We start from the raw sequence: 17,751 nt of genomic DNA, 5'->3' as shown, positions 1-17,751 counted from the left end.
GAAGGAAGGAAGGAAGGAAGGAAGGAAGGAAGGAAGGAAGGAAGGAAGGAAGAAAGGAAGAAAGGAAGGGCGGGCAAAGAAAAGATGACCGCCACCTGAGAAATGACACACAAGATTGTCCTCCTCCCTCTGCAAACATCCAGGCAGGTGGACCCCTCTACACAAAGGTTTAACTGTCCAGGAGAACCAAGTGCCAACTGTTGTCAGCCCCTGGCTGAGTGTCCCTGGAAGTCTTGGGTCAGTTTGGTTGAGACACGGTCTCACTATGTATCACAGAACTCTCAAGTTAGCCTGAGACTCTCTGTGTAGACCCCACTGGCCTTAAATCCCAAGATGCACCTGTCTGCCTCCAGCGTGCTGGGGTAAAGATACTTGAGCACGAACCTTTTTGGTTTTTTGTTTTGTTTTGTTTTTCGAGACAGGGTTTCTCTGTGTAGCCCTGGCTGTCCTGGAACTCACTCTGTAGACCAGGCTGGCCTCAAACTAAGAAATCCTCCTGCCTCTGCCTCCCAAGTGCTGGGATTAAAGGCGTGCGCCACCACCGCCTGGCTGAGCACGAACCTTTTAATAGGTTTTTTCAGGCTCACAAGTCGGTGGGTCTTTCTGGGTTTGGCTCATTCAGGTGGGGCCAAATCCCAGCTGGGGGGGGGTGCGTGGTCCACATCTGTACAGTGCATTTCTCCTGCACCCCAATGCCCTCATCCCACCCCACTCCCATCCCCACTGGGGTGTAGTTTCCTCATGGAAAGCCATGGAAACATTTGAAACCCCTCCTCAGCCAGAAGAGGCAGAGGCAGGTGGGTCTCTGTGAGTTCGAGGCCAGCCTGGTCTACATAGCGAGTTCTAGGACAGCCCAGACTATGTAGAAAGATCTGACTCAAAACAAAACAAAATATAAATAAATAAAATCTTAAAATAAAGCTCCTGTTTATATCCTATATAAACTGATATTTACTGATATCCCAAATGGAAGCAAGTTGCCAGGGGCCACACCCCATGACAGAGGGGTTGGGGACTACCATTCCTAAGAGGGTCGAGGGGAAGGTGTCTGCTGATTGGTCACCAGACCCAGAGAATGGAAGCTCATGAAACAAGAGGTCCTTTTAGGTCTTTACTCTCATCGCCATGTTAGCTCTGGAGCCGGGGTTTTGATTCTACTGTCAGTTCACACCATCTGTGCCCAGGCCACAGTTGGTCCGCTGGAGCGCCGCACAGCTTTGTTAAATGATTAAAGAGAGAAAGTCTGTCTCGTTGGTATTATTCTCCACCTGAAACTAAACCAACCTACTATGATAGCCATGAGGAGGAGGATGGTGATGATGGTGATGATGGTGATGATGATGATGATGATGCATGGTTTTTGAGACAGAGTCTCACTCTGCTGAGCAGGCTGTCCTCAAACTCGCAGAGATCCACCTGCCTCTGCCTCCCAGTGTTGGAATTAAGAGCAAGCTCCGGCACGCAGGGCCACAAGGCCAACCTTACCTAGCTCGAGCCTTGCCTCGCTATGTAAGGTGGTCACAGGAGGCCAGGGTGAGCCATCATTTGAGACTCATTACGGATTCACTTTGCATACACAGTAAGCAGCCCCTCCCCCCTCCCACACTGGGTGGCAGATGTTGTGCTCGGTATAGATGTTTCCCGCTTGGTGGTCTCATTCACACAGCTCACCAAACGGGTCCTAAAATATCTGCTCTGTTCACACCTTGGGTTTCTGAGTCAGGGAAGCCAGAGCTGCCAGGCTGGAGGACAGCCTGTGGTAGGGCCTTCTGACGCTCCTGCATCTGGTTTAAATGCAGCCTTCCGCAGTTGTGTTAAACACCCACCGCCCAGTGGGAAGATCAAATGCACGGTTTGTAGCACGTGAAACTCTTGAGGAGTCTCTCTTACCCCAGATGTAGTCAAGGTCTGTGCTGGCTCCCAGACCCTCTTAATGGAACACAGATAATCCAGACTTAGTGGCTCACAGTTTTTATCCCAGCACTCAGGAGGCAGAAGCAAGGGGATGTCTGTGAGCTCAAGGCCAGCCTGGTCTACATAGGAAGCTTCAGGACAGCCAGAGCTACACAGAGAGATCTTGTGTCAGAAAATCAAATCAAATCAATAGAACACAGACCAAAGGTGTCACTTCGCATTAGAGTGGCAACCAGGAAAGGGACACACGGACAAGGCCCTGGTGGCTGTGACATTCCAGGCTGCTTGTGGTGGCTCTTGAGTCTTGTTATCACAAGAAGAGGTACACATGGGCAGGAGCAGGAGCGGTCTGAAGAGCTCTTTGGGACCAGCTTGGGAGACAGATTTAAGCATCACCTCATGGTGGGGGTCACATCTTTGCTGGGCTGTGAGACGAGGACAAGAGCCAGAGTATATTCCATGTCTGTAACCCGTGGGGCTGTCACCTATCAGCTTGTCGGGATACCTCCACTCCACTCAAATAGATATTTTGAGTGGGCGGGAGGGAGGAGGCTGGCAGCCCCAGGCCCTTGAGTGCCAAGGACTAAGACACTAAGCTGCTGGCCCCAGAAGCTTACAGCTCCAAGCCATGACAGCCAAGAGATGATGGCTGTGGGTACTCAAGGTGGGGGCTTACTGCTCTGGGGCTTCACTGCCAGCATCCCAGGATCTAATCCTACGGCAGAGAGCAGCAGCAGACAGCACCTGAGCACGCTACAACTTCTGGGTGGCTCTTGACCTCGGACCTACCTTTCTTTCTTTCTTTCTTTCCTTCTTTCCTTCTTTCTTTCTTTCTTTCTTTCTTTCTTTCTTTCTTTTTTTGTTTTGTTTTTTGTTTTTTGTTTTTTTGAGACAGGGTTTCTCTGTGTATCCCTGGCTGTCCTGGAACTCACTCTGTAGACCAGGCTGGCCTCGAACTCAGAAATCCGCCTGCCTCTGCCTCCCAAGGGCTGGGATTAAAGGCGTGTGCCACCACTGCCCGGCTAGGGGAACTTTGTTTCTTATAGCTACCAGCATTTCAGTTCCGGGGGCTCAGGGGTCGGAACTATTGATGCCTGAGGCATGGCACCTTCCTGGAATTCTTTGAGCAACTGGGGTTTACAGTCTCTCAGCTCTGCTCCACCAACCCAGCTCCCCACTGCTTCTGCCTCTAGCTGCTCTCTGGAACTTTTTAGGTCCCTGCTTGTCCCAACAGCAGCTGTTGGGACAGTATTCCTATCACTGAATTGAGTGAGAGATCTCTTTCCTTCTCTTTACCAGCCACACTGTAGACCAGTGGTTCTCAACCTATGGTCACGCCCGCTTTGGGGAGGTCAAACAACCCTTTGATACAGGTCATATATCAGATATATTCACAATAGTAGCAAAATCACAGTTATGATGTAGCAATGGAACTAATTTTATGGCTGGGGTCACCACAGCATGAGGGACTGTATTAAAGGGTCACAGCATTAGGGAGGCTGAGAACCACTGTGCTAAACAGTGACCACACAGAAGTCAAGATCACATGGGCACAGACTAGGGGACTGAGCCAAGAGCCTGCACACAGTTCATAGCTGAGTGACAGAAGGTTCCAGGGTTTTCAGAGCTGGGTCCTCAGGGTCCCTTTTGACTGCCGTACTGACCCTTCAATCTTGACTGCTCTCTGTCTCCAGGGCACCCCCTCTGGACTGGCCCAGTGTCCTCACTGGGAGGCACCCGGCAGTCTCCCATTAACATCCAGTGGAAGGACAGTGTCTATGACCCGCAGCTGGCACCGCTCAGGGTCTCCTATGATGCTACATCCTGCAGATACCTCTGGAACACTGGTTACTTCTTCCAGGTGGAGTTTGACGATTCCTGTGAGGAGTCAGGTGAGCCTGGGCTGGGGTTTAGGGGATAGGATCAAGGTGATCAACCTCTGAATCTGAAATGTTCCCGTAGGCTAGAGCACTTGAATACCTAGTCCCCACGGATGGTTCTGTTTATTGAGGTATAGAACTGTAAGGAGATAGGACCTTTCTGGAGGAAGTGGGTGTCCTGGGCAAGTCTTGGGCTGTATTTTATCCCCAAATCCTTCTACTCCCTCCTACACACACACCCCCCATGTGTGTGAGTGTGTGTGTATGTGTGTGTATGTGTGTGTGTGTGAGTGTGTGTGAGCATGTGTGTACAGGTGTGCATGTGCATATAGAAGGCCAGAGGCCAACTTCATGTGTCATCCTCAGGAGCCTTCCACTGTTGGCTTAGAGTTTTCAAAACCTTCTTTTAAGAAAGGTTCTTGCCAGGTGGTGGTGGCGCACGCCTTTAATCCCAGCACTTGGGAGGCAGAGGCAGGCGGATTTCTGAGTTCGAGGCCAGCCTGGTCTACCGAGTGAGTTCCAGGACAGCCAGGGCTACACAGAGAAACCCTGTCTCGAAAAACCACAAAAAAAAAAAAAAAGAAGAAGAAGGGTTCTTAAATGTTGTACCCTCCCATCTAGCCCGCCACCCACCAGAGGTAGTAGAAAGGAAAGTTTAATAAAGCAAAGGAGGATGTGGATCTGTCTAGAAATAGTTCTTTGGAGCAAGTCTAATCTGCGTTGTCAGGATATCAGCCGTGCAGTTCACACAAGTCAGCAGCAGCAGCTCAATCCACTGGCAAACACCATTCACGAATCGGCAACAGCAGGTCGATCAGGGAGAAACCGAGAGGCTCTCCTGTAGGCTGTTTAGAAGTGGTTCCTTCAGGTAGTTCCAATCTCCATCTGTCAGGATACCAGCAGTCCAGCTTAGTAGTGTCAGAATAGCAAACATAAATCAGCAGTGGTGACAAGATTCAGCAGAAACAGCCAGGCCTCTGCTGAATCACCAGGAGTCATCAGAAGCAACCAGGACCAACAGGGATGCCAGGAGACATTCTGTGTCGTGCCTCTCTCAACCAAATGAATGTCAGTGAAGATGAAGACACAAGACCAACGAAGCATGGCAAAGCACCACTGTCACTGTCCATTGTGTCCTGTCTAGACTCCCTCCAAACATCATGTGTCCTCCCAAAGGCATGTGAGTCTGCCTTACCAGAGCTCCACATGAGTCTGTGTCAGCTGACATATCCAGAAACTTCCACTTCACTCTGCCAACTGGCCCAATCCACAGAAGGGCAAGAAGCCGCCAGAACACCATCAGAAGATTTTTGGTGCTCTCCATGAAGTTACAACAGATGATGACCAGTAAAGGGCAGTAAGACAAACCAATACCATCCAGCGGCATCCACTGTGGGGTCATAGTTATATTCCTTCTAAACATCATGTGTCCTTTCACGTGTCTACTGTAGCAAAACATTCTTTCACCTGTGTGCCCCAGCAAAACCTCATTTGACATAGCCGACTTTCCAAAGAAACCAAACGTTTCCATTCATTCCACCTTGACTTTTGAGACACAGGATCTCTCATTGGCTTGAGACTCACCCAGTAGGCTAGGCTGGCAGTCCAGCAAGTCCCAGGTTCAGCCTTCCTCCTCCTCTCTAGCACTGGAACTGCATGCACCAACATCTTACCTTGCTTTTTATGTGAATCCTAGGGATTAAGTCCTTGGGCTTGTGGGGCTAAGCCATCTCCTCAGCCCTGACTCCTTTCTCCTCTGTGCTCCTGTCAGCTCAGAACTGCTCTGCCATCTTGAGCTCCTCTGCCATCTCGGAGCTGCTCCGCCATCCTTCCCCAACACCATGCACTGAAAACTGCCAGCCAAAGTAAACCCAGGGAAAATCTTAAGTGCCTCTGTGAGGTACTAGATCTCAGGAATCTACAAGCAACTACTATAGCTGCCGTTCTTCTCTCTCGTGACATCACAGACTCGACAAAGAAAGGGGACCCTGACCAGGGAGGTGGTGGTGCTCACTAGAGGGAGAGAAAGTGTGAGACCAGCAGTCACCTGAGTCTTGAAGATGAAATCAGGAAGAGTGGGGCCTTTCCCATCCCAGGGCTGAGGAAAAAACAGACCAGCGAAGGCAGGTGACGGTTGCCAGGGGGTTTCTGGGGCTGGGCAGGGGCATAAGAGTTACATCCTGCAGGCTTACTGCTCTCCTTGGTGTGGTCGTTATAAGCTGTGTCTTCAAGTTCCTGGGCGGAGTCTCTGGTGGTGCAGTGGGGAGATAATTCTCAGCTACTCTGGGGGGCCAAGACTGGCTGGTTGCACCTACCGCCCTCTACTGCTCCCCTCTCTCTCTGTCTCACATGTCTGATTTCACTCTCCCCTCCCCCGCTCCTTCCCCCATCCCCCTAACTCACCCCCACCGCTGCACACCCCCACTCTCACCCACTCCCACCCCTGAGACACAAAGGTCTGCAGTGGCCAAGGCTAGCCTCTTGACCTTGACCTCTTGACCCTCCTGCCTTCACCTCCCCAGAGCTAAAGTCACAGAACATTCTAGGCCTTTAATCTTAGGCTCTTTCCCCGTGGAGCTGTTTGCCCTGTCAGTTCAGACTTCTTTTGGTTGTGCACAGCCATCTTAAGCAAAGAAGAGGGAACTTCATTAGTGGCAATCTAGAAAAATCCCCGCCACAGCGGGGTCCAGGGTGACAAATGACTCCCTGGGTTGATTTCCTAGAGATAACAGAATGAGTGGCCTCAATTTGGCTCCATCTCCCAAAAGAACAGAGAGAAGAAAGTCCTGTCAAGAGTCTTGGCGACTGCTCCGTATCCCCACTGCTGGTGGCCAAGCAGGCGTGAGCCAAGCACAGTGGTTCCCACCAGTGGGTAGCCAACCTAAGGGTGACCCTGACTCGGAGCAAAATGTGCACTAGAGAGGGGAAAAGTATCCTCTCACAGCAAGAGAGGGGAAAAGTATCCTCTCACAGGACCTCAGGGCATGGCTCCCAGAAGTATGACTGGGACTAGAAAGCCAGCCATGAGGGTTCCTCACTCTCTTAACCCTGCTGACCTTGGCTCATCCATAACCTGATCGCTTCAAGGCCCGTGGCCTTGCAGGGTGGGCAGGCAGCAGCTTTCCAGTTTGACCTCAGCCTGACCCCACCCCTGGCGTCGCCACTTTCCCCATCTGGATCAAAAGGATGCTCCCCACCCCGTGCAGACGGAAAGAATCATCTGGGTGTCCTCCATCACATAAACGAACAGTGTATCCTTGGGTCACTCACATCGGCCCAGGCCAATCCACTTTTACTGCATCCATCCTGCAGCTTCTTTCCTCCTCGCCTGGCTCACTTTCCACATTTTTTTCTGTCCCCTCCATTCACCTCCATCGGAAATCAGGGTGGAAAACACGGGGGGGGGGGGGTGGAGGGCAAGAGAGCACAGAAAAGTTTCCAGTCAGAATGAGGAAATGAATCTTCCATTTAAAACAAATAAAGAAAAGAAAAAACTGGATGAGAAAAAAAGAACAGAGGTGTCTCCTGAGGTACTTAAGTGAGCGGGAGGCAGGGGCTGTGGAGGCAATTTTATGGAAAAGTGTGATTATTGGGGTCTCCCTTTTACCAAGTGAGTGCCAGCAACTGTAGTCACATACCAGCAGGAGGCATCAGACAGTTGCCCGGGAAGTCAGAGAAGGCAGAGGAACTCTTCCCGGAGGTAAGGGATGCAGTCTCTTGTAGATTGTCAGGGGAATGTACTGCAGAGGTAGACACTGCATTCAAATGGCTGAAGACCACGGATCAAAAGACCTTGGGGGGAGAAGGGAAGGGAATGGGGGGCAGCAGAGAGGGGTGGAGAGAAAAAGATGGAGACAGAGGGCAGAGGGGCAAAGAAGGGAAGCTACAAGGAACATAGCAGCCAGGCTCTGAGGCTCAACACCGCTGAGCCCCACGTGAGGCAGCTCACGGAGTAAGCTTCACACTTACAGGTGGCTGATCCTCCTTCCTGGAGATAGGGATGATATGGGGGTGGGGGTGGGGGTCGGGGGAGCATGGGCCTTGGGCAGCAGAGAGGGTGTGTATCCTGTTGCTCTACTCGTTGGTGGGCAGCGTGAGATCAGCCAGCCCTGACTGTCAGTCTCCTTTGTTACTGAAGCTGCACACTGGCTCCGCGGAACTGAAAGGAGGCATTGAAAATGAGGGTACCTGGAACCCTGCCGAAGGATTAAGCATTCAGCATAGGACCTCTGCTTCGGTCGCAGCCAAGTGCAGGCTGCATGCCCTTCGGGATGCCATCCACGAGAGGGAACAAAGCCAAGAAGCGGGAAGCCTGGAGCTCAGGATGGGCTTTCTCTGACCGTAAAGGATGTGGTCACTAAGACCTATTCAGTCAGTACAAGCAACTATGTAACAGTGATGCCCGCAGAGCGCTGATGCTGAAGTTACTCTGTAACAGTCCCGGAAGAAGAAAATCTAAAGGGGATGCTTCAGCCATCAGACTATGGAAACAACGGACAACAAAGAATTACATTTTCCCCAGGAATTCCACACAGGAAGGAAAAGGCTGAATCCGGGTGTCAGCCAGGGGATAATCACCCCGCCCCCATCCTTCCCCAAAGGACCTTGTCCCCTTACCCTAGCACCTTGTAACGAGATGAGCTGAGACAGTAGAAGGTCACTGCTGGGTAAGTCCACACACCGACTAGGTCTGCGTAGTTAGACTCTTTGCCCTGTATTTAAACCCAAACCTCCTGTCAGGACACAGAGATGGACTTAAGGGTAGTTGTTGGCAACACTGAAAATATTTCTTCTCTCTGTATTATCTGTGAAAATATCTTTAAGTGGAATATTAGGGAGGAGAGGCTGAGCCTAGCTTGCTGGGGCTGCCAGAGCACCCAGATTATGCCTGTAAAACTTCCAGTAACATTTCCACAGTCCACCATGGCCTCTAATCCTCTAGGTGACAACTGTCACCAAAGCCAAGAGATCCCAGAGCAGCTTTCTTCTTGAGAGTCCAAATCCAAAACTGCTGCTGTTGGCCACCACAGGCCTGGCTCCCAGAGCCGGGTTGTGAGTTTAGATTTTACTTCTGTCCACCAGGGGTCACTGGTTTCAGGACAGAGAAAGGCCCTGCCTGACAGAAGAAGAGGAAGCACCCAGACGAATCGAGGCTCCTACCTGGACAGGTGACCTGGAGATGGAGCAGGAAGAACAGCAGCAAGGCCTCCTCCCTTGTTCCTCTGGTCTCCACAATGTCTCTCAACAGACCTAAGGTCCAAGATAGCCCTCCACCGTCCTAGCTAGGTAGGATGCCTGCCAGGACATCTCCATTAGAGAGAAGGCTCAAGGGGTCCCTGAGCCTGATCAGGAAGGTATAGATTTGTGAGTTCAAGATGCTTCATAAAGCCAAGGAGAGAGAGAAGTGCCCAGAAGGATCCTTCTAGCAGATGCTGGCTCCTTTCTTCCTTCCTTCCTTTTCTCTGTCTCCTTTCTTGGTCTTTTGACTGGGACTCACTATGAGAATCCAAACTCAAAATGTCCTCTGCCTCAGTCTCCAGAGACTGAAGTTGTGTGCCACCAGGCCTGGCCTCTGATGCATGTTTTTCTGAAGACCTGTCTGCCAATGTCTTTACCGAAAGGTCCTACCCTGGAAGAAAGCAATGTCTGTTTCAGGTGCTGTGTTGGTCCCAAAGATGGAGGGGAAAGACCACAGACCCAAAGCATCATGGCCAAATTAACTAACGCATGCTATTAATTAAAGCAAGTTTTTTTTTTTCCCGGCACACAGGCTGCCTCCCCCTAAAAGCAGAGTTTGAGAGGTCAGCATTGGATGAGAGGAAGACAAGGCTTGTATAGCTCGGGGGTAGGGGCTACAGGGTTGCAGAAGAAGAATATAAAAAATGGTACCATCACATCAGGTAGTCATAACAATGTAATCTTAGGGGCCATGTAGCCTTTTGAAAGGTGGGGGTGCAAGATGGCTATAAATAACTTTTAAAAAGAAAGACGTGATTGCCATTCCTGGACTGGGTATCCCAGGACCGTTTGTAGTTCAGGATACAGGAGGGGCACAGCCCAATCCTTGAAAAACAGAGCTTTAGTAATAAACAGCCATGAACCTAGTTTCTCTTTACCATAAAATGGTTTTGAAACCGAAAATGGAGACAGGCTGGTTCTTCAGCTGTCACTTTGACCCTAACATCCTCAGGAGCCCCAGTGACAGTGACTATCGGTACAGAAAGTGGCTGTGGTTTGCTGAGACCTTTGAGGCACCAAGAATCTCACGTTTGCTCTTTGTTCCTGTGAAACAGACATCATTTTCCTTCTACAAATGTCATCTATGAGATGCAGAGAAAAGTGTAAAGCCACATTCTGCGGAGGCCAGGGCTGATCTCAGCATGGCCTGGTGTTCAAGTCTACCTTCTGTGGGGCTTGTGGTGTCCTTTGAGCACTGCCAAAAGCTGTTGGCCAGATGTGACTTGTCTTCACCTAGAGAGGACCGCGGAAGCCCTTTGGCCTTGAACTTCACGGGTTGGCAACTGGTTAAATTCTAGGATGACACCTGATCGTGCAAGTCTCTGCAAGATCCTGGTATTTGTGGTTCCAACAAACAAGGGCTTCCCAAGCTTCTCTTGTGCTAATTTTAAGCCCTAAAGCAGCTGCTGTTCCTGCCAAAGGCCTGCTCTGTCCTGGGGAAAGCCCAGAATTACAAATAGGTGGCTATTCAAAGGGACTGCTGTAACAGGGGAGACCAGTCATCTCAGTGAGCTCTTGGCCTTGAATGTTAATAGTTATTTTACTTAGAGATTCTGACTCTGGCTGATGTTAGCGCCCTATTTTATCTCCATTATCTCAAATGTACCTACCCTCAGAGAACGCAGAGTGGTGGATGGCCGGGCCTCAGTGGATAAACCTGACTATAGGAAATCTGGCAGAGGCGGGGCTGGCAAGCAAAAGACTCTCTTTCCCAAGACTTAGCCTGCTGCCCTTTAAAATTAGTGATTATATCAGCATTACAAAAAGTCAGTTATCTATTACTTTATCTGATTCTGTAGACTTTATCTCAAGTCCCTTACCTCCAAGGAAAGTAACAGGGTGTAGCTTTGAACTCTGGGACCAAAATCAATGGCTTATGTGTTCAACAGGCGCTGGGGTCAACAGGTCACCTGGGACAGGTACTTTAATTCCTCACTTCCTGTGCACTGGTGAGTTTTATGTCAACTTGACACAGTCCAGAGTCCTTTTAGAAGAGAAGATCTCAGTTGAGAAAATGCCTTCACCGGGCTGGAGAGATGGCTCAGTGGTTAAGAGCACTGACTGCTCTTCCAGAGGTTCTGAGTTCAATTCCCAGCAACCACATGGTGGCTCACAACCATCTGTCATGGAATCTGATGCCCTCTTCTGGTGTGTCTGAAAACACCTAGCTACCGTGTATTTATAATAAATAAATAAATAAATAAATATTTAAAAAAAAAAAAAAAGAAAATGCCTTCACCATATTGGTCTGGGATCAGATTGGTCTCGACAAATGATGTGGGAGGCCACGCCCATTGTGGGTGTGGTCAAACCCTGGACCGGTGGTCCTGGTATTATGAGAAAGAAAGCTGAGCAAGCCATGTGGAACAAACCAGTAAGCAGCACCCCTCCATGGCCTCTACACCAGCTCCTGCCTCCCAGTTCCTGCCCTGACTTCCCTCAGTCCACTAGGATGTGGAAATGAAATGAGCCCTTTCCTCCCCAGGTTGTTTATGATCATGGTGTTCACCACAGCAACAGAGACCCTAAGTAAGACACTCTGTGTCCTCCTCTCAGAGCTGGGCTTCTAGCACCTGTTCTGTACGGTCATTCCTTGGGGAACACCCAGTTCCCTACGCAGAGTCCGGCACATAGCTTGTTGGCCAGTCACCCCATGGTGTGACACTGAGTCTACACCTCATGCTGCCAGCTCCATGAGCTGGAAACCAGACAACAAAACGTGGGGACTTGGAGACCTGGCCTGTGACACTTGCTCTCTGCTGTCTTACCTCCACACACATTCGAACAGCTCTTGTTCTGTTTCCTGGAAGGCTTCCTACACGTTGGATGGTATAGCTCCCATGGGACACAATCCTTACTGAGACTCTCTTGAATAAGGAAACCAGCGCTGGAAGAAAGGAAGTGCTAGGTCAGGATCCGTGCCTGTAGAAGGGTTCTGGTGTGCCTGCAGGTCTACCTCCAAGCCTGCAGATCCACTCCTGCACCTGCAGCTACACCCCCATGTCTGCAGATTCACCCCCATGTCTGCAGATACACCCCCATGTCTGCATCTCTACCCCGATGCCTGCAGATCTACCCCTGAGCCAGCAAGCCCAGACCTGACAGCAGAAGGAGCCATGAAGGACACCTTTCCAGTCCTTAAATAAGCACACACTTGCTGCTTTGTCATAGCTGCCTCGGCCGTTGAGGCTAATCTTGGAAACACTGTCACGGTGAAAATGTTCTGTTCCAACTTGAAAAGGCTCAGGACAGCTCCTCCATATGGTGTGTGTGTGTGTGTGTGTGTGTGTGTGTGTGTGTGTGTGTGTGTTTCCAGACAGGGTCTCACTATGTAGCCCTGGCTAGCCTGGAATTCCATATGTAGACTAGGCTGTCTTAGAAATCATAAAGATCTCCATGTCTCTGCCTCCAAAGTGCTGGGATTAAATGTGTGTGTGACCATGCCTGGCCTTCCCTTGTTTCTATTAGGTGTACTGAAGCCTTTGGAGTTTCTGTCTTTGTGTGAGCTTGCATGGTCCCCAGTACAGAGTCATTCCCATAGAACTAGTAAGCTCCTTGTTCAGATATAAACAATGCTTCCTGGTTGGTGTGAGAGAAAAGTCATCCCTTCCTGTCCCAGATGGGTCCCCAGCACTGTGCAGGGCTGCCCTTCATGAGGCTATCCACCTTTGAGGGGACTGACATGTTTCATTGAGGCAAGCAAGGACTCCAACTCATAGGGGCTATTCTGCAAAGGGTCTCCTGATGTTATCAGGGAAAGTGTTGAGCTAGTGCCTGTCCCCAGTTTGACTATGGTAGTCTTTAGACTTCATTTGTCAAAGGACCATGATTGGAGCTTCCCCTTGTGATTTGTAGCCCAAGAGAACCATACAGGATACTGGGATGCAAACTTTACCACAGATTCACCTTGCCAGTGGTCACTTCCCCGATTGGGTCTGGGGTAGCAGGGGATGGTTTAGGAGTGTCCAGCTTTTGAGGTAGTCAAGGCATTTAAAAATAAGCTAATGTGTGCGTGTCTTTCATTGGAGGATCCAAAGATAGCTCCTGTGATCCTTTGAGAGCCAAAGCAGTATAGCAAAAACTACTGCTACATGTGGGCTAGGAGTCCTGTCTGTAGTCTAGCATCGAGTGTGTGTATATGTTATGTACATGTGTGCACATGTGGAAGCCCAAGGGCAACTTCAAATCAGGTGGCGTTCCTCAGGAGCCATCTCCCTTGTTTTTTTGAGACAGGTTCTGTCATGGCCCTGGGCCTCACTAATGAGTCTAGGCCTGATGGACAGTGAGTTCAACAGATCCACTTGTGTCCATCCCCCCAGTACTGAGGTGACAAGGGCATACCACTGAACCTAGGTGCTGGGGTTAAGCTCAGGCCTTGACTGTTTGTCATTTTCAAGACAGGATCTCATTATGTAGTCCTAGCTGACTGGGACACTGAGTGGCAAATGAGCCTTATGCCTTGTGGAGTGTCCCAGTCAGCTTTAACTATCAATTTGACATGGCCAGAGTCTCCTAAGAAGGAGGGCTTGATAGAAGGGTTGCTCAGATTTGGTTGGCCTGTGGGCCTGTCTGAGGGGGATTTTCTTTAATGGTTAACTGATGTGGGAGGGTCCAGCCCACTGTGGGTGGCACCATTCCCTAGGCAGATGGATGGCCCTGGGCTAAGCTAGCTAAGCATGACCCTGAGAGAAAGGTGCCAGGAGCAGCATTCCACCATGGTCTCTGCTTCCAGTTCCTCTTTGAATCCCTGCTCTGTCTCTTGGATGTTGACTGTGACCTAGAAGTTAAGGCACATAAACCCTTTTCTTCCCTAAGTTGCTTTGGTCAAAGTGTTTATCATGGAAACACAAAGAAAGCTGTAACACTTGGCTACAGGAGGCTAAGTGCCCCAGCATGTCTGTTATATGCATATCTCTAACCATGAAACGGGCTTCCCAGCTCTGCCCTAGGCTCAGGCTCACCTGACCATCCTGAGAGCAAGTCCTGCTGGTTTCTGTGAAGGCTGAAGTGTCCCAGCAGGCTTTGATGGAAGTGTGTCAGCTACAGGTAGAAATGTGGTTAGCCACGTGGGGGCCCATCAACTGGGCTACCAACACTACTCTGGACTGTTGAGCTTGTCTCTGTTCAGGATGCCCAGATGACCAGGTATGCTGCACGCACCTGCAATCCCAGAACTCAGGAGGCGGAGGCAAGGGGATCAGAAGTTCAAGGACATCCTCGGCTACAAATGGAATTCAGTGCCAGCTTGAACCACCTGAGACCCTGTCTCAGAAGAAAAGAAACTTTTTGGAAATCCTTGTAGGATTTGTACCCATCTCAGAAATCATCCTGTGTCTGTGTGTAGTCACATGTAGGGACTCAAGAGTCTTACCGCCATCTAGTGGCTGTGCTCAGACTTGGCCTTCATCTATCCTAGAGCTTAGTATGAACCTACTGTGGCAGGTGCCACTCTAGGACTGAGGTGACCAAACACCGGCCGGGCCTACCTCACAGACCTCCCTGGTTTTTGTAGCACAGCAATCCCTTAGGGATAGAAGCCCCCCACCCCACCCCACCCCACATACACAGAGGCAATGCTGGGCCCACACAATCCAGGTACATGTGTTCCTTCTCTTGTTTGCAGGGATCAGCGGTGGGCCTCTGGGAAACCACTACAGGCTGAAGCAGTTTCATTTCCACTGGGGAGCAACAAATGAACGGGGCTCTGAGCATGTGGTGGACGGCCATGCATACCCGGCTGAGGTGCGTAAATGCCGTGAGACAACACACAATCGTGTGCTTTCAATCCCAGGCCTACCCTGGCCTCACTCTCCTCTGTCCCTCCTACACACACATACCAAGTGTCCAGATCTGGAGGGTTTCCGGGGACCCGGGGCTCTCCGTGCGCCCATCAGAACAATACGAGCGGCTAGACCCACTTAATTATTTCTCCCTGGTCCTGGGGGTGGGGTTGGGGAGCAGGCGCCATAGTGCTTTGTTGGCAGAAGAGATAGAAATTCTGAGAAGTCATGTGACTCAGAGCCACAGCACTCAGCTGCCGGCTCAGTGCATTTAAGGACTAGTGATGCTACATTTATCTACAACAAAAACCTCCGCGGTAGGATCTCCTTCTCCCCTTCTACTTCCCCCTCCTCTCCCCCCTCCTCTTCTCACTTCTGTTCCTTCCCTTCTTCTCCCTTCTCCTCCTTCTCTTCCTCCTCTCCTCTCTTCTTCTCCATGTATCCTTCCATCCCTCTTTCTCCTGCTTCTCCTCCTGTGTGGAGCTGGGAATGAAACCCATCCTTGAGTCCTGCCCTACCCAGTGGTCATCTTCTCAAAGGCCATATACTCAACATCCCAAAGTACAGGTTGTTGTGGGCTTTTTTTGGTTTTTTTAAAGAGCCAGGATATATTTGTAGAGCCGCGGTATGGTGACGGGAAAGGTGGTGCCTCTGTGGGCCCATGCTGAGGTATCCCTTCCCCCCTGAGGGACCAGCCATAGGACAGATATAGTATGGAACAGAGTTTATTTAAGGCAAGGGGAGGGGAGTTAAGGGGTAGTAGAGACAGAGAAAGGCAGACAGAGTGAGACAGAAAGAGACAGAGAGAGAAGAGGGAGGGGAATGGGGAGAGAACAGGGAGGATAAAAGAGTAAGAGACTAAGAAGACAAAATAATAATTTTTTAAAAAGAGAGATTAAGCGGGTAAGAGAGTAAGAGAGAGGAGGGGCAAACAGCCCCTTTTATAGTTACCTGGCTGTTGCCAGGTAACTGTGGGGCGGAGACTAGAAGGAGTGCTAACACAGGTCACCAACAAAAATTAATCAAACAAGTTGAGGTTCCACAGTTAGGACAGGCAACAGACGATGCCTGGAGACCTCTGAGCACCATATCACCAACATTTTCCAACATCAAGAAAAACGTAGAGTCCGTGTGGTGATCAGCCTTGGGGTTTCTACCTCAGTTCTCGAACTGCCAAATTGCCATCCTTACCTGGTCGCTCCTCTATCCAGCCCATCCCATCTCTGCCTCCTCCTCCTCCCACCCCTCTGTCTTCTATCCCCAACCTGAGTGTACACTCAACAGTCTGGCTCTCATCGTCTTCTGGTTGGAGACATGAACCAGAGTCCAGCCAACGCCACAGACGGAGCCCAGAAGTGGCTGTTGTTCATTCGGAACTGGCAAGTGTGGCCACTAGAGGGCGCACAGCGTCTCTCCTCATCTAGTGGCACTCAAAGTTCTTGTGAGCAGATGGGTCTGCTTAGGAAGGCCTCTATGGTAGCCAATTAACTTGAGAGCTCTTGGGCTCTGCCCATCCTCCCTGGTTCATGCCCAGATATCCCCGTGTGACCGTGTGGAGATGAGGAGGGAAGAGGGAAGGGAGGCGGGTCCATATGAAGGTCAAGGTCTACAGATAAGACTGTCAGTCCAGAGGCCGATGCATCTGCCCCTGACACCCTGAGCTGCTTTCTAGAGAGTCTCATGTAGATAGGATAAGTCTACCCAGCTGGTCCCAGAGGCCATGGCCAGGAACATCCTGGGAGTGAGGACCCAGAGCAGATCCATGGGTGACAACAAGCTTGCTTCCCACGATGCCAAGGGCTTGCTGGCCTTCGTCCGTGAGGACCCATGGTTAGGCACAATTAAGAATGCCTCTACCCCAGCTCTTGTGTTTAGTGGAAACATGTGCCCCGTATCCAGGGTGTTCGTTCGGGATCTCCCTCTGACAAAGCCGTCAGATTTGCAAGGAACCCACGCGCATCCTTCTTCTAGACTAGCCATCCTCCTCTCTAGGCGGGTCTAACCTGAATACCTGTTGCTATTTGTTTCATTTCAAGAAAAACACTGACGTAACATTTTTACTAGATACAAAATCCGTGGGTGGGAAAGTACAACTGGGCACGTACCCAGACTCCCCACACTCAGAGACTACAATTCCCAGCCAGGACACCGACATCCCACTGGCACAGCTCTCTCCCTGCTGCCTCGGGCAAGACTCTGCTCCGTTCCTTCCGATCTGAATTCCCACAGCACCTTGTGAGGTCTATAACCCAACATCCAGGAAATAGAAGGATTACAAAATAAAGACAGGGCAGAGTTCAGGGTCAGATGCCAGGTGTGATGCTGGGGACTTTCCTCTCTGAGAAACTGTTCAGTGCTGACAGTCCTATGTCTTATCTGATGACCCTTGTTCCAAGTGACATGTAGGTACAAATGAAAAAAATACTCACTTCTGTCTTGGCAACTCAAAACACTTTTGATGGCTACTGGTCACTGTTAACCTGACAGGTGGGAGGATCATTTTGCATTATGCTCATTGGTGTAGAGAGAAGTCTGTCTTCATTACTTTTCTGTCGCTGTGATAAAACACCATGACCAAGGGCCAGTGGTGGCACACGCCTCCAATCACAGCACTCAGAGACACAGGCAGGCTGATCTCTGAGTTCAAGACCAGCCTGGTCTAAAGAGCAAGTTCTAGGGCTGTCTCAGAAACAAAAACAAAACAAAACAAAAGAAAAAATAAACCCATCATGACCAAGACAATTTACAGAAGGAAGGGTTTATTTGGACAATGGTTCTGAAGGATATGTCTGTCATAGCAGCAATGGGCAGGCACACCCACAGGGACAGAAGCTGAGAAGAGTTTTAAACACAAGCATGAAGCACCAAGGGCAAAATGGAAATGTTCTTTAGTCTCTCTCTCTCTCTCTCTCTCTCTCTCTCTCTCTCTCTCTCTCTCT

General features: G+C 50.2%; 1 protein-coding gene across 1 annotated transcript in view; it reads left to right on the top strand.

Moving 5' to 3' along the window:
* The window catches only part of Ca5a (carbonic anhydrase 5A), a 30,210-nt gene that overhangs the window by 2,066 nt on the left and 10,393 nt on the right, over positions 1 to 17,751 (top strand). Inside the window, exons 2-3 of the mRNA XM_028753131.1 lie at positions 3,609 to 3,806; positions 14,656 to 14,774. Of these exons, the coding sequence (XP_028608964.1) occupies positions 3,609 to 3,806; positions 14,656 to 14,774 (317 nt within the window). The remainder of the gene's footprint in view (positions 1 to 3,608; positions 3,807 to 14,655; positions 14,775 to 17,751) is intronic.

The sequence above is a fragment of the Grammomys surdaster genome, unplaced genomic scaffold (genome assembly GCF_004785775.1).
Source record: "Grammomys surdaster isolate TR1022 unplaced genomic scaffold, NIH_TR_1.0 128, whole genome shotgun sequence".
NCBI classification, from domain to species: domain Eukaryota; kingdom Metazoa; phylum Chordata; class Mammalia; order Rodentia; family Muridae; genus Grammomys; species Grammomys surdaster.
This window is presented reverse-complemented; position numbering and strand designations above follow the sequence as displayed.